The 24,763-nt window shown below is 38.1% G+C and overlaps 1 protein-coding gene across 1 annotated transcript in view; it reads right to left on the reverse strand.

The window, feature by feature from the left end:
* The window catches only part of cnksr2a (connector enhancer of kinase suppressor of Ras 2a), an 85,234-nt gene that overhangs the window by 38,335 nt on the left and 22,136 nt on the right, over positions 1 to 24,763 (reverse strand). The window contains exons 2-6 of the mRNA XM_085362048.1: positions 18,781 to 18,944; positions 17,195 to 17,397; positions 4,712 to 4,799; positions 4,263 to 4,304; positions 515 to 634 (exon numbers count right to left, since the gene is read on the reverse strand). Coding sequence (XP_085218174.1) covers positions 515 to 634; positions 4,263 to 4,304; positions 4,712 to 4,799; positions 17,195 to 17,397; positions 18,781 to 18,944 — 617 coding nt within the window. The remainder of the gene's footprint in view (positions 1 to 514; positions 635 to 4,262; positions 4,305 to 4,711; positions 4,800 to 17,194; positions 17,398 to 18,780; positions 18,945 to 24,763) is intronic.

The following is a 24,763-nucleotide window of genomic DNA, read 5'->3' on the forward strand; positions in this document are numbered from 1 at the left end:
TGGTGAATGAAAACATAGTTTGGAAACTGATGAAATGCTTAGGATTGTTCACTATATCACAGAAACATGTAAAAATATTGTAGCAAAAATGAAAAACTCAGTGTTGTATACCAAGCAGGTGTTAGTTTCAACTGAATCCAAAAGCATAAAATAGCTTGTTTAATTATTGAACTAGAAATGACTCATTTGTGGCTCTTTACTCTCAAGTATGATAGAAGGTCTGTCATGCATGCAAGCATATGTGTTATATCAAATCAATTAATATTTTGAGTAGTTCATAGTAATTGCGCCTTTTTTTTTTCAAAAATTAAACAAAATTCTGTTTTACTGTGTATATTATTTCTACAAAAAAAGAAAAAGAAAGAAAAGAAAAGAAAACAATGCTTGTATTTCTTCTTTGTCTGAGCATACAAAGGCCGGACACAGTATGACTTAACACAATAAGATTCACACATTGCATGAATAAACAGAAGGGTGGGTCTTGGGCTGTTAAACCCAGACAAACAGTGATTACCAGGCCTTCAGAGGGCTTGATGTTGGTGAGGTGAACCAGCTCAAGGTGGGCTGACTGCGAAACCAGCGGGTCCGATGACACACACACAATGTGCTCGCACACCTCCGACAGAGTCTTACACTACAGAAAAGGAGGATAGAACAGGGACAAACAGGGCTTTTATTTAGACAACAAAGAACAAGCCATGTCTTCTAGCTGTCAAAATTAGACTATATTTCTAAGAAACCTCTTAGCCTTGTGCCTCAGCAGCTTCTCCTGCTGTTGCTTTTTCTATTGTAACTTTACCCAGGAAAAGAAACAGGTGGATATTTTTGCAGATTTGCTCTAAACCAAGTGAGAATGATTTGTTGCATATGCATTTTCTTTTCCTATTTACTTATTTACATTATATAGCTTATTTTCTTTCTGTTTTGTGAAAATTGGACAAAACTTTGAGCAATGCAGGCACAAAAAGACCAAGAGCCATGATTTCTCTGTTCATGCGCTTGCCTGCTTGCAGAAGATAAGTAAGCCTAAAAAAAGAGGCTTATTTATTTTACCCCCGTGCAATACGTCCCTGCAGTGCTCCAGTGGCCTTCTGATTTTGAGTCTGATTAAGGTTTGATTTTGGGCAAAGAGCCACTACAAGGTTGGTTCACATTAATCACAAAGATAGCTTTGGCTTTACTTTCTAGATATCTGTGAAATAATTGTCTCCAACCAAATATAATGGGGATTATTTTGCTGCCCACGACACTGAAAAATTGCATCTTAACAAACTTTAAGAGCAACATTTTTTTCCTGGCAGACACAATGAGACTCCATTCAAAATGTTGTCAATAGTTTCAGACATGATTTCCCTAAAAAAAGAAAGTAGCTGGAAGAAAAAGCGCTGAGCGGATGTTTTGGATAATATCTGGCAGAGACTGCCAAACATTTTCACGAACATTTATAAAAGAAACCACAGACGGTGAACTCTTGGTAGGCATCATATTATGGATTTTCACTCCCCAAGAATCTGATCTGTAAAAAAACGAGTGTCCATCTTATACTTTGTGTTTCATTTTGCTGCATTAATCTAACTGAGGGCAGCCATGCTGGCAGCAGAGTACTCTTGACTATGTCTAAATGAATCAGACTCATCGGTCTTCCTCACAGCCGAAATGTCAATTTGTCATAACAGGGAAAGCCCGGGTGAAACTAATAGCATTAACAATGGCTCTGTTCCAGCAATTAGTGAAGCAGAGTTTGACAAATCAGAAGTGTGCTGTGAAAAGGGTCAATTAAACTTTAGCTGCCATCCAATCTTGGGACATGCTGATCTACAGTAATTGGGCTGCTTTGCAGATACTAAATGCTGCTAACATTTTCAAATGTAATTAATGTAATTTTTAAACATCTGAGCAAGGCAAACAAAATTTTAGAACCAAAGCCCAAGGTGGGACAAGTATACCCAACAGCAACTGCAAAGAAAGAAGAAAGTAATTTGGTAATGAAGCAGTAAAACTTTAACAGTAGGTGAATTACATGATTCCCACAGGCACTGATTCTTCAAGGTGCTGGAAACATCTGCAGAGACTTGAATGTCCTCACAAAGATACACTACCATCACCGGTCTGAACCACTGATACAAGACAGAATTAATCCATACTTTGATTATGTTCATGCCAAATTATGACCCTAACATTCGAATGCTGCAGCATAATCAAGACTCATCAGGTCAGGCAACATCTGTTGCCCATACTCTCATTTGTACTCAGTGAGCATACAGCTGGCTTTGGCTGAGGTGGTAGAATGGGTTGTTTGCCAATCAAAAGGTCAGTGGATTGATCCTGAACTTCTCCACTACATGGGCAGGATACTGAACCATGATTTGGCCCCAATCCATGTAGGTGTGGTGTGTGTATAATAGCTGTATAATAACTACATGAATAAGCAGTTATAAATGTACCTAATATGTGTATGTGTTTAGAGTTTGAAAAGAAGATTCTTAACATCTAAATTCAAAAGATAAGGAATTTCTGAATTTCAGTCATATCATGATGAGAACTGACTGCAAATCTCTAATACTGTAGTTAAATTCAGTATCAACATCAGAACAATCAATTGAGCTCATTCAGAGTATTAGATTCAGAAAGAGTAGATCATTTAAATTTCTCTAATTATGTGACTCCAAAGCTCACAGTATATTTACAGTTGGACTTGAGTCAGAACAGTGTTATTTTCATTCTGCCAGTGTCGTGTAAATGCAGTATTAAGGATGAAGCTGAAGCCAGGAGGCAGCTGGCAGCTTGACTGAACTAAAGCTCAACTAAGCCTTGTTCTTCCCATAAAAATACAACAAGCTGTACTTCTGAAACATACGAATCAACTTTAAATAACAAAACATTAAATTGCTTTAAATTAAACAGGAGATATTTTTTTCTTCCATTACATTTTTTTTGTTACTATTTTAGTCACTTCAAGTCTTCAGTTTTTCATTTTACATATTTTACATGTTGGGGAAAACAATATATTAAGATTCTTGTAAGAACTATTAGTTAAGATTATTTAACATAGCATTGTGCAAAAATACAGGACCTGTTTGAGGCTTGGTTTTACTCTCAAATTTAGAATTTTAAATGAGAGTCGGTACAAAAGTTATGCACTTAGCTGTGATGGTCAAACTTTGGATAAAATGACTGAATATGAATTAATGTCAATAAATATCTTCACCAAAATATGTGTATGTGTGCCCCTCCCTCTACATCCGCCGCTGCAGGAGAAATTCTGGTAATATAACTGTGTTCAGCTAAAGTAATGGGAACCACTAATCTAACCATCCTCAGATTTAGCAGTGCACCAATTCATGTCCGTAAAATATACCCAAAAAGTAGGAAGTAGATTGGAAAGACAGTTTTTGAAATGAGAGGAGGGACATACAAACCAAAATGCAAATATTTAGGTGTTTTTAATTATGTTTTGCCGGTTGTCTGCCTGGATTAGTTCACAAGTTATGCTTCATTACCTAAATTCTTAGAGTATAGCAGTAGTCATTTAAAATGTATTTGTGTAGGAGCGTTTCCTGGAGTCAACACACGTGAACCTGATGGGAAAAAATGACATGCAATGAAAATGACATGCAATGAAAAAAACTATATAACAGTCTCTGGAAGCCACATTAGCCAGTTGAGGGCTAGATTCAAACTCGCACCAAAAATGTAAGCTGTTCAAGTGTGCTCTTGGTTTTATTGAGCAGTAGATGTATAAAAAGAGGTTTACAAATGGGCACTTTCTTTTAAACAGTAGGTTTAAATGAAATTTTAGCAATCAAAACCTAGATAAAGCTTTCTACGGCAATGGAGTGTTTTTTAGGTTAAACATGACCATTGTCATAAGACTAAAGGAGCTTTAACTTTAAAAGCTCCTTAATCACTACTTTAAGAGTAGTGCCTTAAATATGGAAAAAGGAACTTTGTTATGTAGGTATCCTGTGGCCGACAGTCACACAGGAGGTTACTGTTTCAACATTTTACAGAGATTCACTAGCAGTTTCCTACTGTTTCAAGTCTTTACACTTGGCTAAGCTGAGAGTCCAGGCTATAGCTCCATAAAAGAAAAAAAGTGATGTTGCTGATTGTCTCTGGCAGGGAGTTTAAGCTTCTGTGTTTGTGTGTGTGTTTTATCAGCAGTTATGAGGGGGATGTGGAAAGAAAAAAAAAGAAAAACAGGATGCTGCCCATCAACACAAAGCAAATAAGTGACAGCTGGCTGAGGAAGCAGGACTCACCACATGAAGGATTTTGTTCTCCGTCTCAAACACCGTACAGTCCTACGGGACGAGAGAAATTTAATGTAGCGCAAGCAGTACATCCTGTCTTGCAAACACTCACCATCTCATGCTGCACATGCTGCTACACTACCTACGTATACAGTCTAGGGCTCACATTACTGTACCCCTACCCTTGACAGATAAAAACACGCCCACACAAACAGACACACTTATCTTTTATTTATATACACACACCAGTCATACATAAGACAGACTGTAAAGGACATAAATAGCAAAGAATTGACTCTCGCTCAAGGATGCAGAGGCTGAGGCTGCTGCATCACACCCACACAGACACACCGCTCTTTGGGGATATGGCACAGCAGCTACCCTCTGCCGCACACTTCAAGTGGCGGGGAATAAGAGCTATAAGCCTTCAAAACACACACACAAACAATTCCACACACCTGCTGTACAATGGTGGTGAGCTCCAGGCAGAGCTGAATGACATTATTTCGGGTTACTGAGTAGTCTGCCACTGCAGCAAAGGGAGACCTGGGGGGAAAGATAACACAGCAGTATGTCTTATAATGTTCCTGCAGCATTAGATGATGTGCAGAGGAGATGGACAGGAGCATTGTTACGGGGAGGGGAGGGAGACACGCCACAAACTAGACTCAAACACAGACACGCATGTAAGAATCCCTTTAATTAGTGAGAGAGAGGGAGTTGCTTTAAAACACAATGGTAAATGAATCTGTGCACTCGGTGAACATAAAGCACAACCAAAAATCTGTGAGGCTCGAGCTGCCGCTAATCGCAGTTATTTTCATTATTGACTAATCACTCAATTATTTTTTTTTTTTTTAAATGTAACTGGAAGTTGTTTGGTCTGTTAACCATCAGTAAATAATAAAATCTATAATTACAAGAGCCTACAATGATGTTGTCAACTAGTTTATTGACTCGAAAGTCCTCATAATTTGGCCTTTTTGTCTTTAAATTGACTAATTAATTAACAATGTCATCTATAATGGGGGGGGGGGGGGGGGGGGGAAACAATAATTATTTTGGATTTTGGCCGACTGCAGTATTATTATGATTTATTACTATGAATAAATGCAATGGATAAAAAAAAGGTGTAAAAGCAAAACAAACAAACAAACAAAACAAAAAAACACTGGGCACTATTCAGGCTCATGTGCAACCCTTTGCTCTAATGCACATGCTGTTACATGAAACTGGCAAGACAAGAGACAGGAAATTGTTTTACATTGGAAAAAATATTTTGCAAAGTGGGAAACTAACAACAGTTTTTAAGATCAAAATATATGTAGTGTTATGTTTAATATGTAAAATTAAAAGTAATCAAATGACCCTTTTTAAGAATCGTAGAATCGCATACATTATATTTTTTTAAACACAATTGATTACTTGGTATCAATACATTTGCCATACAATCAGAAGCTGAACAACCAAAACTGGCACACAGGTAGATTTTATGTCCCTGAAGGTTCTTTATCTTTATCTCATAGCAACCACCTACCAATGGGCTAAAATGACCTATTTTATGTACTTTTACTAATTTATATGTTTATCATTTTCATTTCATGAAAACTACATATAATTATAATGCCTTGCCTTAAAACTTGAATATCTTGATAAATTAGGACATCACCTAACAGTGGACTATAATGGAATCAATATAGTAGAGTGGAACACAAGTATTGCAGGAGACCCACAAAAATGTGCTAATTTTTATGCAGTCAACCTCATGTTAATCTTGTATTTATTTATATACACAAGATCTAATTAAAAATGTTTTTTTTTTTTTTTAAAAAAGCTTCAAAGTAAATTGGAATACAAAGTACAATGTTTACATCTAAAATGTAGTGGGAGAAAAAGTACCCTGGGGCTGGTGCCACCCCGTGCCCCCACTCTGTACATACCTGTTAACTTTACGACAATGAAAGTAGTTATTACCTTACAAATTTGTAAGGAGAGTATGTTGTTTTTCCTTTTTGTTGTGTTTGTTTGGAGCAAATAAGGAAAAAGAAGAACAAAAAGAAGAGTTTTGTTGTGATGTGGTGGCTTCATCTTTGGTACAGGCTCACAACTGTACTCACAACTTTTCCACTTTATTGATTATTCTTCAAAGGTGAATTGATTGTTTTGTTTGTTGAATATCAGAAATGGTAAGATACACTGACCACATGTTGCCATCTGTCTCGGAGTGGTTTTCAAATCTTAATAAGCCAGTCCTCATTTCCCTGCCTCAGTCTCCATCTCTTCGTTACTGAACAAATCAAAATCAGCACCAGTCCTTTCTTCTTGTTGGCAGCCAGTAGGCTTGTATGTGTCCTGGCTTGTTAGATAGTGGTACAGCTTGAAGGCTTGCTGGTAATTAAATCCACCAGATCTAAAACCAAATCGTTTTGCCAGGACAAGCAGCAGAGAAAAGTGGCAAAGTATCATATTTATGAAGCTCAAAACAGAATGTCTGTTTTTTTGGCTCAATTAACCCATTACCAATTGGCAATTACTGACTTTCTGCAGCACGACAAATATCAATGCTCCATCACTTTATAGCATTAAAAAAAATAAAAATCATCAAATCTATATTTAAAAAGCCAAATTGTTTATGCAACTACTATCTTGTTATCTTGTATGTAATTCACTACTACTGTCAGAAGGAAAGGGTTATGCACTGTTAAGCTGTTATAACGATGATGATATAGAGGAGCTTTGGGAGTCTAGACTTGTTTAATTTATATTTATAAAGATCAATTTTGGTGGTGCAGAGGTTTTAAGAAGTTGAAAACTGGAGCCATAAAGAGTTAATTTGTGGTTAGCTTCCTTAGAGGACTTACAAACACTGGTTTGGAAAACCATAAATAGATGTCTGGACTGAACGCTGGATAGGTGACATGGCAGAACATGTGGGGGTGGATTGTTGAAGCAGAGCTGAAGACTCCTCCACTGTCCACTGGCCTGCACATACTCTTGGCTTTTTAGATGGACATAACAAATTAGTTGCCATCTTGGTGTTTGAAACTAGACATGACGATCAAGTGGCATATCTGACCAAAACTGAGGGATGTTGCAGTTTCATAGTAAAACATGCCCTACTTTCTCATCTATTTCACTCTACATGAAACCCTAATTTACAGAATAAATGAGTTGCAACCAGAGGAGTCACCCTCTGTTAAAGAACAATGCAGAATGAAGGCACTCCTGCATTGGTTTCACTTTGCAGAAGCTCTGTCATTTGGATGCAATCTATGCTCAAACCTCATACTTAACTACAGCCATTAACCGAAACATACCCAATAATAAAAGAAAAGTTTAAGAACAGTAAAAAAACAAAGAGTTTGTTATTTGAATATGAATATGTCTCTGCTGCGAGTATGCAATCCAAACCACTGCAGGTAGGTTTCAGGGGATTGAACAGTAATGCACTTTCTCTAAAGAAAGAGGACACAGCAGCAGTGGACAAAAGACAGAAAGTGCGTTAGTGAACCAGGTAAATAGGCCATCTTGTTCTGAGTGCACCAATTTACACACCTTATACTGACTATTTCTCATTTCAGCTCAGGTTTTAGAAATAAACAAACAAAAAAAGCACAATTTAGACATGGATGTTCTTTCTTTTTTTAATCTGGTTTCGGTCTGAAAGAAATAAATTGTGCGAGAGGAGCTATTAGGCCACTTTGGATTCATTAAGCTACTTTGCCACTGGCATTGTCAATTCCCAATGTCTCCCACATGTCTGTATGCTCGGTCATAGTTTCCACTAAAGTGTGCACACTCTGCTATCAAGTTTGTTTTTATAAAAAACTATTTTTTTTCCTGTGAGAGACGAGCTTCTAAAGCCCCTTTTTGTGCCAACACAATGTTTATAAATGGACCTCTTGTCACACTGAAGCATAATGGACTATTCAGGTATGGAGAAGGTGTTAACGATAAGGTACATGCTGCGGCTAATGGGGTGCTAATGACGGCACACACACACACATACACACACATACATACACATACACACACACACAGAGAGAGACGAATCCAAGGAGCGTACAGTACTATAAATGTTAGTGCACATTGATGACATATGGGTTGCACATACAACGTAATGAAGTGAATGGAAAGATGCACACTTCCTTCATTGTTCTAAAGACCCAGATTAAAATTCGGCCACAGCCTCTAGTGTATGATTTATCTGTGGTGTGTGTGATTTGGGTCATCAGTATTGAGGCTGAGTGCTATATATATATGCAGGACCTAAGGCTATGCAGACTGTTTGCTAACCACCAGGCCCCAGTCCTCAAACAACAGTTTTTACCCCAACTAGAGTCTATGATGATACTACAGTGTAGGGTACCTTGAGTTTATTAAAACCCCAAAGGTCCAAAAAGCAAACAAAAAAAGATAAATGAGGCAAAGCCACATGGCCCAAATATGTTTGCATTACATTCATAAATCTTTGCATGAAGACATCCCTCGTCCTTCTGAGGAATTCCAATGTTTTTAAGTTTTCTTTCATGTTTGAAAATCCAGTTACAACTGTCTATACATTAATAGCTACATTGTAAACACTTGGTACTAAGGTGTAGTACAGATAAAGATAAAAATGTGCAGCCTTTATTTGTAGTCCAACCTTCCAAACTTACTATTCTTAAAGTCTAACTCCGTCATATCTCAAAAGATAGACATTTTTAAACTCAGTTTAAATAGATCTTTCTAAGGATGCTGACCTCAGAGCTAGCTGCAAATAAATGTAAGTAATCAAAAAAACACACAAAAAAGGATGATGCGTTTGACTCCAGGATGCGCCTGAGAATCATCAGTTTTGAAAATAATCCAGTTATAGTTTTCTGGATCTGGATTCACTGCAAACTAGAACTGCTAGAAGCTAATTTGGCAAACTTTCAAAAGTGAAGTAAATATAGGGTAAACTAAAATGGACATCTCTATAGCTCATAGCTTGACAGACTGAATCTAGCATTCCTCCTGTTTATATCACCCAAAGCATTTTATACTCTTATCATTTATATTTCTACAAGAGTAACTTTCTTTTCTGTCTTCATTTCATTTCAGAAAGACGTTTCCCTTATTTTCCTCTATGAATTTGAATTTGTCACTTAACCTTCAATGTTTGATTGCACCTGTCTGTTTTTTTGAAGGATGATTTTATTTAGTATGCAGGCCATCTTTGAGTGGTTTTGTTTCCTTATGCTAAACCACACTAGGGAATACTCTGGTAGGAGACTGTGACACAACCAGAATTAACCAACAGATTGAAACTGCCATCTTGTTGCCTTTGAAATTATGATTTAGAAGACAGAAGCCAGCCATTCATAATAGTTGGCCCCCTTAAAGTGAATTTGGTGTTCATGATAAGACAGCAATTAGATGGAATTAGTTTAATTCAATTTTCAATTCACTTCAATTTTATTAATAGCACCAAATAACAACAATAGTCACCTTAAGACGATTTATATTGCAACATAAAGACCCTACAATAATACAGAGAACCCCAAAAATCAGAAAACCCCTATGAGCAATCGCTTGGCAACAGTGGGAAGGAAAAACTCCCTTTTAACAGGAAGAAACCTCCAACATACACAGGCTCAGAGAGGTGCGTAGATCTGCCAAAGCTGGTTGAGGGTGAAGGGAGGAAACTGAGTGTAAACTGAAACTAAATGTGTTCGAATTGGCAGTTACATGCAGTCTGTTTCCATCTACATCCACAGAAATTCACATTTATTACTTAGGTTCCAGAGTCTAGCCAGAACGTCATAGGTTTTAACAAATATTCAAAAATTCCTCTACAATGACACTGTTTATGGATCTGTTTTTACATAGAACTATAACCAAAATACAGTCAGATGGCAACCAACCAGCTGAAACAAGTCCCCTATTCCACAGAGACGCATCACAGATGAGATGCGCTCACTGACTCAGCTGACTGAGATTGTTTGCAGTGTGTTTGCAATTAGTCTAGAAATCATATGGAAATAACTATTGAAGCCCTGTCAATCTGACTGAAAGAACTGGGCAACCAGCTGATCACTGCAACTATTGCAGAGAAATTCAATGCAACCACCAGATTTGCCTAGTCACAGTGAGGTTGCCATCCATATTTCACTGTAGTGTACGTTAACCACTAGTTTCGCCGAATGTGTATTCCCTAATTGGTTGCTGTGTCAAATATGTTGAAATGTGAAAATGACTGCAAAGAGATAATGCAAAGAGGTTTCTGGTGCTGTACCAAAAACTGTGACGCAGTGAAAGTGTGAGAAGCACAATGCAGATGAGGAGGTTTTTGGTGCAGCATCCTCTTTGAGACACAGTTCAGCCAAGGATCACCAACCGGTTGGATATTACATATTGTTTCCTTAGTGACGTGTGGATTTGCAGAGGTCACTGACCATTTCTAGGCCTGTGTGACAGAGGCATTAGCCTATGTAATGGGATGTAGTGCTTCTGGGATTTTTGCAAGTGAGTATTTTTTAAGTTAATCACTTCTACCCTTTGTGATTAATTGACTGTGAGCTTGTTGTAAGGTCACAGACCCCATCAGTAGCAAGGCGCTCCTATAGGTGACACTAATAACTCAAATAAAAGGCAATTTCTGGCCTTTCAGATATATAGTCTATATTAAATCATAAACTGAGGATCCCTCTCTGCCATACTGCTATTGTTGTGTGTGACACAATGACTGCGTACCACAGAGGTGAGCAGTGTGATTTGTCTTAAAATGCCTCTGCTTGTCCATCTACAAAGCTAATGACTGTATTTTTTTTTGCTGCATGCTACATCATGCAACGTCATCATCATGTTTGTCCTCCAGAACTCAAGAGCCATAAATCTGCTAAGAAATCACAGAAATAAATGTGCTCCTTGTAACAAGACAGACCTTGCCTGACAATCCGTGTGATTTGAAATTCTCTCCTATATCATAATAAATGTATAGGATTTTTTGATTGCACTATAAACATGACCTGCATATAGATTATTTGGCATGTATTTAACAGCTCCAACCCAGCAACACACCCCATACCTCTAAGTCTCCTTATTCACGAAACTGGTAAAAAAATAAATAAATAAATAAATACATTTGAAACACTCGAACTGATGCGGGTTTTTTTGTTTTTGCTTGTTTTTTTCAAATCTATCGGAAAATATTTCGCATTTAAAATGCAGTTTCCCGGGCCACGTTATTAATTCATAGGGAGGAGCTTTCAAATGTGCATTTAAAAGAAACCAAAATCGATCAAGTCAGGTAAAAATTATGCCTGGAAGGGGAAAGTAAACATATATGGAGTCTTCAGGGGCAGCAAAAAGATTGTGTGTACTCTACCCACGCTGTTATTTTATACATGAAAAGGTTGCAAAATGTCTTTTTAAGTCATTTTGGGAGAAGCTGCTGCACATTTGCAATCTGAGCGCTGAACCGCTGCTGCACTTTTCCTCCGTCCCCGAGAGGTCTAATAAGCAGCAATCAGAAGGAGATGAAAGTTCATTTTTAACACATTTTAAACCAATTTGCTTCTGTTGCGTACCTTATAAGATGAAACCATCCTGCCATTACAAATTCAGGGCAGCTTTTAGCCTGATGTGCTCACCTTTTCCACATTGTTAGGATCCCCTAATGAATTAATTACTTTCAGTAACCAAAAAGGTCTGACTTCAGTAACAAAATAATCTTGTTCTGCTCACACATTTCTTCTCTCCTGACTGTAAAGATCAATTTTATAAGATGTTATTTCATCAAAATAAAGCTTTAGTGGGATCATATTGGTGTCATCAATTTCAAATCACTTGTGTTTCCTCACAAACCTGGAAAATGTTCTTTTGTCTTTTGTTGTATAATCTGCATGATAAAAACATCTTTAAAAAATGAGTTGTTGCACAGTATCTCACAACTGAAGAACAGAAAGCTCTGCTGAGTCTACCCCTATCTCAATGTCGCTTTGCCATTTTCAATTGCATCACTTTGCGTGGGCGACCGCGTGTGCACTTGCATAAGTGCGTGTCAGTGCGTGCCGAGGTGGGTGTTTGTCTGCGAGTGTGTGTTTTTACGAGGCCGTGGGCGTTTCTATGAGTCTGAGGCTCTATGCATTAATGTTTGTTTTGTGGCCTAGCTGGCTTGAGGACAGGTGTGGGTGCCTGGCATTTCAAGAACCGATGTCAAAGACCTTTAGTTGTGTAGCTTATGTGTGCGCTGTGCGCAGAAGATCGTGTCGAGTCATGAATAAATGAAGTGACAGACAACAGAAGAGAGTGAGGAGAGAAGCATGGTGAGAGCGAAAAACGTCTGAGATTATCCCTTTACAAAAAAAAAAAAAAACATATTTCACAAAAACGATGTCAACAACCAACATCTGCAGGAGGGAGCTTGTGTTTTGCAGATTGGTGCTTTCCTTGTACAAAACAGAGAAGTGAGAGAGGATTTGTTACTACAGTCACTATTTTAGTTTTTTCCTAAACATTTCTTTTAGATTAACTGATTTTTTGGATTTGTACATAAGGTCCCAAAATAAGGACAAATGGACACCAAGTTAAGTTTTCAGTTAAGGTTACATCACATATTACAGAAACTGAAATGCACTTCTTTGTCTTTCAGATTATGATTACACAAGTAGATCTCAGTATATTATAATATAATCACTTTTAATTTGGATGCTCATGGTTCACAGCACATGAAAATCTGAACTCGAGTATGCGAAATTATTAAAAATTATTATTAAAAATACTGCTGGCAGTCAATGGTATCCTATCATCCTTCATACCATACCATAGGTATACCTATGGTATGAATTTCAAATTCCCACATTGCCTTGTTCTTGTTATTGCATGCAGAAGATTTTCAGAAAACTTGACCTCTGACCTCTAACCTTGAGGTCAAGGTTACTGAGATTCAAACTGGCCCGAGATGTTTAGTAGATAGACCTATGGTATCAATTAAAAACTCCTAGGTGACGTTCTTCTTCAGTTATCTCATTCACAAACTTGGGTTTCCATATTGCTTGCCTGCCTACCCAGCAGGATGACAACAATACCTCAATCAACCTTATGACTGAGGGATAAAAAAGGATTTTTAATACTGAAATGAAAAGCATGATCATTTACACACTCAGCACTTGGTTAGGTTTTCATGAATTTCTGTATCAGTTTAGTTTGGCATGTAGTGGGTCAGCTTTTGACAGGTGTGCTCAAAGTCCATGTTGCTTCGAAAGTGGCCTTTAAGCTAATTTGAGTGGAGTCTTTCACATCTTCCTCCTGACAGTACCCATGGATTCTGTGTGAGGTCCAAGACAGATGACTTGGCTAGCAAATCATGCACAGTGATAACATGGTCAGAAAACCATTCTGTAGTAGATTTGGCAATGTGGTAGGGTGCTAAGTCATGCTAGAAAATAAAATCAGCATCTTCATTAAGGTTGAAAGCAAATGGCTGCATTGACTTTGGACCAACCACCACCAAGACCAGCACATGACATGGGACACCAGATCGGAGACATCTGAAACATCACACTTTGCTTAAAAAAATTCGGATTCTGAGTTTCTTGACTCTTCCATCCAACCCTAGGACATTGATTTCCCAATGAGAAGCAAAGCTTATTTTCATTTTTAAAAAAGGACTTTGGACCACTAAGCAGCACTCCAGTTCTTTTTCTCCATATGCCACGATGCTTCTACTATTTTCTCTGGTTCAAGACTGGCTTGAAATTAAGAATGTGAAAGCTGTAGCTTTTTTTTCCTGAAGACGTGTGCTCGTGGTAACTCTTGATGCTCTGACTAAAGTTCTTGAATCCACTTTTCTCGACAGTCCTCTTGAGGGTGCAGCTATCCCTATTGATTACACATTTGTTTCTTACCACGCTTTTCTCTTCCGGTCAACTTTCCATTACCATGCTTTGATAGGCACTCTGTGAACAGCCAGCCTTTTCGGCAATGACCTTTTATGGTCATGGAGTTTTGCAACTGGGGTCAATTACTTTAATCAGCTGCTAAAATTCGACATGTTCGATTGTGCTTACTGGCATCGTGTCTTTTACAACAAAGTACCGTTGCATTTGTGTTATCAGTGTCTCTTCACTTTTTGTCACAAGGGATGGTGCTGGACAAACTGCCTTGGACTGTAAAGTGTTGCACTGTGCATATGGCACTGCTTAAGATGGTAAAAATGAGCCACGCTGCTACCCGTCTTTGTGGTAACATGTTTGCAACACCATTTGCAGTGTGTGCTACTTTGCTTCTTTGAAGGCCTTTAAAGAGGCTCTGATCCTTCTTTTCAAACAATGTCCTCATCTTTTGAGCCTTGGGCTGTGTCACTTGGTATTTCTTGTTTGACAGCAGGTTTTCATGAACATTTTTTGTTGTCGTGGTTCTGGGTCTTGGACCTGGTGTTTTTGTGTTTAGTTTGGAATTTTGTTACATCTTCATTGTTTTAGGCTTTGAGAATTTTTTTTATGTTCCTAGATTCTATTTATATATTTGCTCATTAGTTATTCTCATTCCCATATTGTTTTTCCAATGTATTATGAATACCTAGTTTAGTTTAGATAGGTTTAATAGTTCCCTTAGTGTTGCCCTACTGTCCTTAGTCACATCTCTGTATTTTTTTATGTTAGTATGCTCCATGTTAAGTCTGCCATGTCCCCATGTTTGTTTACCTTTTTTCCGTGTCAATCTTGTGTGTCTTAGTCTCAATATGTTTGTGCTTCCTGTTTTATTTTGATAGTCCCTCATCCCACATGCTTTATGTTCACTTTTGCTTCCCCTGTCTCATTATGTCTAATTTGGTCCAGCTGTGTTTCCCAGCTGTCTCAATCACCCTCCTGTTGTGTCAGTCTCCCTTTGTCCTTTGTCAGCACGTTCCCAGTGTTTCCCACTTCCTTGTATCTCGTTGTATTTTTCCAAGTTTAGTTAATGTAATTTAAAGTTTTCACTTCATTTTTGTATTTAATGCTTAGTCTTTTGTTTGTGGATTATCAGCCAAAGAACCACTCGCCTTTTGTTAAGATTATTCTGTCTCCAGACATCTGCATTTGGGTCCTCCACATCGGACTCAGTCTGCTCTTCCTGCAGACCTTGACAATTTTGTCAGTCATTCATTCCTAACGTACTTGTGTGTACGGCTTCAATAGAGCAAACATTAGCACATGTGCTGCTGCAGGCTGCTCCTCCTACGCTCTATGTCAACATAATCTGACATGGTTATAACTCTGTTTCCACCACATGACTGGTTTGGTGCTACTGTCATTATCAATGACCTTACTTTTCATCGGTCAAAACATGGATGGACAAGTTCTTTCGACTTTACATTTAACCCATCTTATATTTCTGTCAAGTAAAAGCTGTTACACAATAATGATCTTTATTGTTTTATTGCCCAGACCTAGATACACAGTATTTATATTCACTCAAACATGATGAGAAATATTTGAATAGTCTGAGATACGAGATTCCTTTCATACAGCATCGTACAAACAGTGCAAATATTTCACATTGCATGTCATGGATGAGTTAATATTTAAGTTTAAATTTGTGAGTTAAATTACAAAATAAAATTTAAATTAACTCACGTGATATTCGGTCTTTTGAGACACAGAAGTAATGGTGGGAAAGTCATTCCCAGTATACCTTTCTAGCCTGAGGGTTATATGCATAACTGGTCCACTGTAATGTGAAACTGACATAAAAAATGTTTAAATAATTTATGAACACTCATAAATTGCTATTATTGTTTTGTTCATTTATTTATATTAACCCTACCTACAGACCCCAGAGGTACTTTTTTAATCATATGTGATTTAATTATATTACATTTCATGTATTTTTCCAAGTTTTCATCACTCTGTAAATCACTTTGTTCCCAGCTATTTTGAATCATTGCGTTCTCTTGTATTTTAATCAGTGTTTTATTATGTTTTAATACAAATGCATCTGCAGAAATCTTCTGAGACCCCAGTCAGAGCACCCAATTCTGCCTACACTGTAAAAAAAAATTCCATATTTAATGTTGTTATTTTGACATTTGTTTCAAAGTAATTTGATCAAATAATGTAGAACAAAAGCTGAGCAAACCCAAAATATCTAGTGACTGACCACTGAAGGCTTATTGACTTTCTTAACTTAAGTCAATACAGTATGTCATCTCATCAAAATATCACTGCAAAGCCTTCTGAGCTCTCTGGGTCCCGTTTTAATAAATGTAATAGACAAATTTATTGAGTTATGTTCATGGAGGGCCCTAATTAAAAGCATTGCACAGTATAAGTGCCTGCAGCATGTGGTGTTAATCGCCCTACATAAACACTGTTAATTTTTTCATCATGGACATATTGAACAATCCTAATTTGAACAGCCTTTATTATGACAGAAGATCGTACTCAGAACAAGTTTTCTATCTATTTTTGTGCTAATAAACAAATCCAAACCGAGACAGTAGCATCGGGGTGGTGTCTGATAACTTCAGTCTTGCAACAGGTGGTCTGGCCCGGATCTCAACATCACAGAGTCTGGGATCAGGCTCCATGATGGTGAGGATCAGACAGAAGACACTGAGACAGCCTAAACTCACAGAAGAGTCTTGGAAAAACATCACCTGCCAAGTGTACCGAGGAGAATTGGTCTTGTTGCAAAGACTTATTTGATTTAGGTTTCAAAGAGCTGCATGGCTTGGCTAAAATCTGAAGTTTGACGTAGTTCACATTTTTATCTCTCGCATGACTAGATCTGCTGTCATACAAGTGAATCATTGAATAACACAAACAGTCTGCAAGCATGGAAATCCTCAGATTTCGAGCATATACCCTATGGCACACCACAAAGGGTAAATCATAAAATCTGTTTGTACAACTAAAGCACCAACCTGCATCATCTCTCCTTTGGATAAACACACCGCGTCTGTGCGCAAAGACAAATTTAGAGAGTATATTCACCTGTCCAGCCAGGCCAGCAGGCTCTTGGCAGCGGTGATGAGGTCGACCACAGAGGTCAGCAGATCATTGGGGAGGCGCCGCGAGCTCCTGCTCTCTGATTGGCTGCTCCGACGCCGTCCGGAAATGAAGTTCTGCAGGTTCTTGGCTGAGGCGCCGAGCTTGTGAGCCAGAGTCCTGACGCTCTCTGTCTCCAGCCCTGAGTTCTAGATGTAAACAAAGATATAAACATGAACAGCGAACCTTCATGAATACAAATTATTTGTCAGCAGGTTTGCCAGCTTTTATTAAGATTTTGCTGCATATTGGTCAATTTTATTGTAAAAAAATAAGCTCCATTTTGTCTTTTATTGTCTTCCACGATGGAGGCGACTAAAATGATGGATATGAATGACTCACAATGACTAAAATGGTTGTTGGAATTATTCAGAGAACGCAGTCTGAGTGGGTGATGATGATGATTATCGTGACATTTATCTAGTTTTCCTGAGATTTCTTTTCTTTTTTGGAATAATTGTCTGAATGAATATGTGACCAGGCTGCTGGAAGCCATTTTCATCATCTGCTCTGCCCTCATGTTAAAATCTGCTTGTAGGAACTTTAATTCAGATTTATTGACTGGAGATGTCAGAGATGTGGAGCAAACAGCACACAACGCAGAGAAGACAAAAGCACTGCACAGAGAAGGGTGACAAGTTCAGTTCAGTCGAGAGTGCTACAAAAAGACTGTTGTTTTGCGCTGCGTTAAATTCGGTTTCACAGTATGGATCTACCCTTTAATGTGCATACATGGGAAGTCAGAAGCAGGGAGCGCAGCAGGAAGAACCTCACATAGCACAGAGCAGAGATTAATGACAACACATTCAGCACAGATTCAGTCAGATACAGTGAGAAAAGGAGGAGCTGGAGTGGAGGGCGGGCTGAAAACTAAAGCAGCTAAAATAGCCACACCCATCAACTGGGTGTGTAGAAGGGTATCAGTGGGCTGGCGCTGAGATGACATGGATAACTTAATGGTCTGGCTAAACTAACAGTTTGCCCAATTTACTATTTTGGTATTTGAGGAAATTATTTTTCTTCTTTTTAAGATGTACTTTTGCTAAACTGGTTTCATTGTGTTTCAGGTTTCATCTTCCTTATAATCTTATATCTAAAAACAATGCTAATCATCTTAAGTTGACTTTATTTTTGCTGTCCTCATTTGAATGACTTATTTGTAACTCATTTTTTATGATTCATATATTGCCGCCTTAGTTTCAGTGTTGCTTGCTTTGTACAGCTGATGTTGATGTTCTGCCAGATATTCCTTAAAAAAGGATGTTGCTAACCCTGAATCAATTTTTTCTAATAAACATAAATTCATGTTTCTCAAGCCAAAAAAGTATTCATTGCATTAATTTCGAACTCCGAATGTTCAAAACGAGGCTATTTGTTTTTACTTTGAGATAGGGACAATTAGGAAATGCCAGGGTTTAACGGAGGACACTAACACATTACTGGCAGTGGCATACATTAAAGCTGCAGCTGTAGAGACTGCTAATGAGAGCTCAGCACTACAGTGAAGCACAAAGCAGAACACACAAACTCACCAGGGCACAGAGCAAGTCGACAGCCTCCAGAATGAGCTCCTGGTGTCCGATGCGAGAGACTCCCAGCTCCTCAAGTTCGGCGTGGCTAATCCTCAGCAGCCGCTCCCCACAAACACCTCCGCGCTCAAAGACACACACATACTGTTGCAAGCAGTCGTCCAGACCTGCAATAGACAAGCACATTATCAAGGTTGCTCGCAAGAGACACATTCACATTTGTTCCAAAACCTACTACTGGGATCACAACCTTCACCTTCAGCCTCTGGATTCCAATCAGTTTAAATGGTCAAAAAGGGACCCAAACAAGAAGAAGTGCTAAAGTTTTTAAACACCTGGGACTCTCCAGGAGCTTTTAGAACTGAAGATAAGAGCACCTTTCAGATAAGAGGTCTTCTTGAAGAATCTAAAAAGAAGTACAGGTGCCTTCAACACAAGCGCTTCAGACAACTTAAGACCTACTTTTATGGGTTCGAATAGCTTCCTAATTATTGGCATGAATTTAGCTGTAATACATTTTAGAGTGATGGGATAAAAATAATGCAAACACATTTATATACACCTATTCTTCATAACTGAATTAATATTACATGTAAAATTAAATGTGCATGTTTTTAACCCCCATCTAGAGAGTTTTGGCTTGAATCACAATTTCAGAGATAATGGATACAGAGATGTCTGCCTTCTCTTAAAAATAATGGAGTCAAAAAAGCACTTTGTCAAAGTGCCAAGAAAAAATAAATCAATTAAAAGATTATATTTGAAAAATGTCACTTTTATTCTAAAGAAATTAATAAATAATTTAAAAAAAACATTCACTTTCATGTGACAAGATTCACAGGAACTTTTATCCTTCTGCCAAATCACACGCATCAGAAGAAAGCGTGCCTCTCCCTGTGCTTGTCAGATGGCAGGATGGCTTCCCCCTCTCAGCTGTAATGCTAGCTAGCTGCATGCTCCTGATATACTTAGAGGAGGGCTACCTGCACCAACAGTTTAAATATCTGTTTAATTGTGGGTGTGAACTGTCCCTTTAAGTCAGTTCTGTATGTTTTTAAATGATAAAATTTATTTGGTCAACATAAAAATGTATTCCGCTTTTTACTTCATACTATATTTCATAATCTTTAATCTATTTTAGTAGCTTCATTTAGTTTCCATTCTTTACAATAGCATTTTAAACATGTATCTTACTATATTTCATTTAATCTCTGTGTGTGTGGCCATGAACTCATCGTACACAAGCAGGAGCTGAAAAAACAAACTTGACATCCCATATTGTGATACCATATGATGCCTAGCAACCACGTACCATCACTTAAATTGACCCATTAGTAGGTTTTATGCACAATAAAATGATAAAATATATATATTATAATTTATGCAGTTTTATAGTATGAATGACATTTCATTTGTATCAACAAAACTTCAATTATGCATGATATCTCATGATGTTATCTTGTTGCCTAGTGACCAAACAATAGTGCCCTTATCATATACCGCGTATGGGTATCATATACCCATACGCGGTATATGATAAGGACTTTTATTATGAAAGGAAGGGACAAAGGGTGGTCGCACATGCGTCAGCATTCTGTAATTACCAGGCAGGGGTAGCATTGTGCTGTTAGTATTTAGCTCATCACCTTACAAAGTAATTGTAGGTTTTGCACCAAACACCTAAATGTGTCAGAGCAAATGTCACTTTATACTTTTTAAATATTTATTTTATTTTTAAATAAAAAATAAAATGCTGTAATGTGCAGAATTATTTGGCATTATCGTTACAGAAAATGAAGTCACATCCTGTCTTTATTTATTATTATTTCTTCCTCTCTATTGTCATACTGTGACTTTTCTGCTCACTCATTTCTACTGCTGGATACTGTCAGTAACCATAACTATAAAGAGCCTATAGATATATATAGTGATATGATTAAAGGCTATATTTATGGGAATTATGGGAGTACACAGAAGGTAGTTTGAAATTATTGGCTGTAGACTCTCAGGAAACTCTCATCCCAACGCTACCATCACTCTTCATGGCCTGCCGACAGCTCAGACACTCTTCAACACGTTTATTCCCCGATCAATAACCGCACACGTTCCCACTTAAAATTATAGGTTTTGGGCTGCACTCCAGAAGCCCTAAACAGCTTTCTTTGCCACACTATCAACGGTGGTTTCCTTCTTTAAAGTCTGTCAGTAGGGAGCACAGATTTCTTTTAGTCTGCACAGAAAAATGCAATGCCAGTTTTTCTACTGCTGCTTGTTCCATTTTGTTTGATATAACACAACAGCTGCTGTGTCATGTTTTTGAGACGTTTTAGCTTGTTCGCAGTTTTGTACATTTTGCCTGTTTTAAAACAAGTGCAGCAAAAGGTAAAGTAGGAGACAGAGCTTGGTTTAAGAGAGACGGGAGAGCCACAAAAGGCATTTTGGGACTCGGTTTGTGTATGTGTTAGTTTCAAAGCTGTTTTACTAAGAAATGAAAGGGAATGGAGAGGGAAATGAAAGAAAGAATGAAACTGTCTATTTGCCTCTCCACCTCAGTGCTAACAGGATATATGGAGGTGATTTTCTACTCTGAAATCTCTTAGATTCAGTGAGTTCTTTTCCACAAGTGAAAGGCCTGTTTTACATCTTCCTGAATCATTTCAAATGCAGTGGGGCAGCACGGCGGTGCAGTTTTTAGTTTCTGAGTTTGAAGCTCCTGCTTAGTTGGGTCCTTTTGGTGTGGAGCTACAGCCTATGTCGGTCTCCTCTGGGTTTCTTCCCAGTCTGAATGCATGCTTGTTAGGTTAATTGATGGTTCTAACTTGGCAATGGTTCTAGATGTGAGAACTGGAGACTTGTCTAAGGAATATCCCACCTTTCACCCTGTGTACCTGGGATAGAGTCCAGCATCCCCCTGTGATCCTAAGTTGGATAAGATGTTACAAAAAAATGATAAATTGTTGGATGTAAAGGCTTAATTTTTAACTGCAATGCAGTTCCAGACATTCAGTGTTTGGCATTATTTTCTATACAGTCTTAAATGTATCTGCTGTGAACATTAAAGCTAGATTATAGTAGAATTTGTCAAAGATATTTTTTACATACATCATCTACAAGTTAGAGCTGCAATATAATTCTGTGGAAAATGAAACCCTGGCTATATACTAGAACATCAGTACTGCCTGGGTAACTGTGGTTTTTTTGCCCTAACAGCTTTCTTTCTCTGAGTTTCACTTTGGCAGCTGTGACCCTTGATATTCAGGTTTTACAAAAATGAGGTGATTGTTAGCTGCAGGTCAATGAAAGAGTTGCTCTCAGAAGATTGGTGTGCATATTTGGCTTAGCACAGATTTTTAAACCAGACACAACCCTCCCATTTATCCAGGCTCATAACCAACAGGGGTTGCATGCTAGCGTGTGAACCAGTGACCTTTCGCTTGTGAGGTGAATGTTAGCAAAACACAACCCCAACCTCATGAACGGGGATCACCAGCTAGTGTACTCAAATTGCAGTCTCAAATTGGAGCGTTGCATGAGGAAGGATGTCTGGTGTAAAGTCAAACAATTCGATTATTAACTTCACAGGAAAATTGTAATTAAGTGAACAAGAAAAGTAACAACAGTCACGAGGTGGGAAAACTCAAAAATCGATGAATCATGTTACCTTGATATTTTGAGCGTTCTAAGCAGTAAAAATAGCAGGTTGGCTGTGTGTATCCTTTTCATGCAGCCTTTCCTCTGTTCATACAAACTGCATTTGTAGTCATGACAAATGACAGAAAGTAATCTAACAAGTATTTCATTTAAAGCACAGCGAAGCCTTTAATTAAGACTTTATACCTCTGATAACTCGCAGGTTTTAAACGTCTGCAATACTTTTCTTCCAAGACTGAAATGAAATTGAAACCGGTGAATGTCTGAGACTAGAGATGCTGCATATCTACTTTGATAATCTTCTATGCTTTTCTCTATTCTCAGTCATAAACAGTTACAGTGCTAGATGCTAATGCTAAACATAGAAAAGTGTGAAATACTGATGTATTACTGATGTACTAAGCAATCCGTGTAAAGATGTAAGATCCTCCCACAGATTTTTTCTAATCTTGGCTCTGACTGATGTCAGTGAGAGTTGATATCCTTAATATGGTAAATGGCCTGCATTTGTATAGCGCTTTTTCTAGTCCCTAAGGACCCCAAAGCGCTTCACACTACATTCAGTCATTCACCCATTCACACACACATTGACGCACTGGCGATGGCAAGCTACATTGTAGCCACAGCTGCCCTGGGGCGCACTGACAGAGGCTAGGCTGCCGGACACTGGCGCCACCGGGCCCTCTGACCACCACCAGTAGGCAAACATGGGGTTAGCATCTTACCCAAGGATATTTGGCATGCAGCCAGGAGGCAGCCTGGGCTCGAACCACCGACTTTCTAATTAGTGGCTGACCTGCTCTGCCACCTGAGCTACAGCCACCCCAACTTAATATGGTCATCTCAGGAACGCAGTCTAACTGTGAGCACAACAGCCTCACTCATCTGCTGTTCGGTGGGGCGTACTACAAAGCAAGTTCAGCACAGCTGGGCTTTCTTTGCAATAGCTGGCTTGACAAAACAAAAAACCCAGTCAGATAACAAATTACACAATGGTAGTTATCAACTCTGTCTATGTCATATACACACATATATATGTATGTATGTATGTATGTATGTATGTATGTATGTATGTATGTATGTATGTATGTATATAAATAACAGAAAAAGGCAACGCAGTGAGAAGGCGACGCTGCAGAAAATCATTATTTTACTGCTTGGTGCTGCCATGACAGCTGCACATTAGCGCTCTGAAACTTGATACATGAGGTCTGACACTGTCTTACAAATAGACTGATCAGTTTTTTAATGTGTGCTCAGTAGAAGAAAAAAAAGACTCAGCAGCAGATTAGAAGCAAGCATAAAAACATATTTTTGCATTTTCAGCATCAACCACAGAGTGCATGCAAATTACTGTGACTGTGGTGCTCTTTGCTCTGCTGTAACTGCAGCTGTGCTTCCTTCAGTGGCATTGATAACCAGTGTTGGTCAAGTTGCTTGAAAAAGGTAATCAGCAACTAATTACTGATTACTTCCCCCCAAAAGTAATCCCGTTACTTTACTGATTACTTATTTTCAAAAGTAGCTAATAACTTAGTTACTTTTTAAAAAACACGATTTACAACATGAATAGGTGATAAATAGATCTTTCAGCCCAATTCTACTTTTTCTACATAATCCATCATACAAAATGTAATCAAATGGAAAAGTCTCTTTTTAAAACTTGTTTTATTAGTTTTAATCTTTTAACTTTATGCATCAAGCAAAAATTTAATTATATGCAACATTCTCTGACTGGAAGAAATTTGTTTAACATTTAAACCTATTTTCTGCACATTGCAGCACATAAAATAAAAAAAAATGTGTTTACACTAACTCTTTCAAATAGATGCAAGTAAAACACAGCAGAAAATAAATAAAATCAAAGACTAGCGGTCCTGTTGCTCTATTTTCGCTGTAAAAAGAAGTTTAGGGGTAGGTGGAGGTTTGCCCTGGTGCAGGTGTGCCGCAGCGGTCAGTTGAAGAATCCGCGAGTTTCTCTGTGAATTTCCCATTACGTGGTAGCGCACTCAGTGCTTGCTTGGAAGTTTAGGGGGTTTTTTTCACTGTAAAAAGAAGTTTTCTTCGCACGCACAACGGACGCTAATGTTTTTGTCACTTTTTATGGTATCAAACTCAAAGTAAGGTCAGTACTTCCACGCTTTAAACGCTGCACAGTCATACTCTCTCCTGCACTCAATATATTATCCATTTTTGATCTGCACACAGCTGTTGTCACGAACGTCGCACTCGCTTACGTCATTGTCATAAGACACTCTCGCAAGAAAAAAAAAAAAAAAAAAATCACGGTTTTAGTAACGCAGTGTTCCTACGGGAAAGTAACGGTGATCTAATT

The sequence above is a fragment of the Diplotaxodon limnothrissa genome, linkage group LG9, assembly GCF_057381915.1.
Source record: "Diplotaxodon limnothrissa isolate DT_005_m linkage group LG9, D_limnothrissa_male_GT1.1, whole genome shotgun sequence".
NCBI lineage: Eukaryota > Metazoa > Chordata > Actinopteri > Cichliformes > Cichlidae > Diplotaxodon > Diplotaxodon limnothrissa.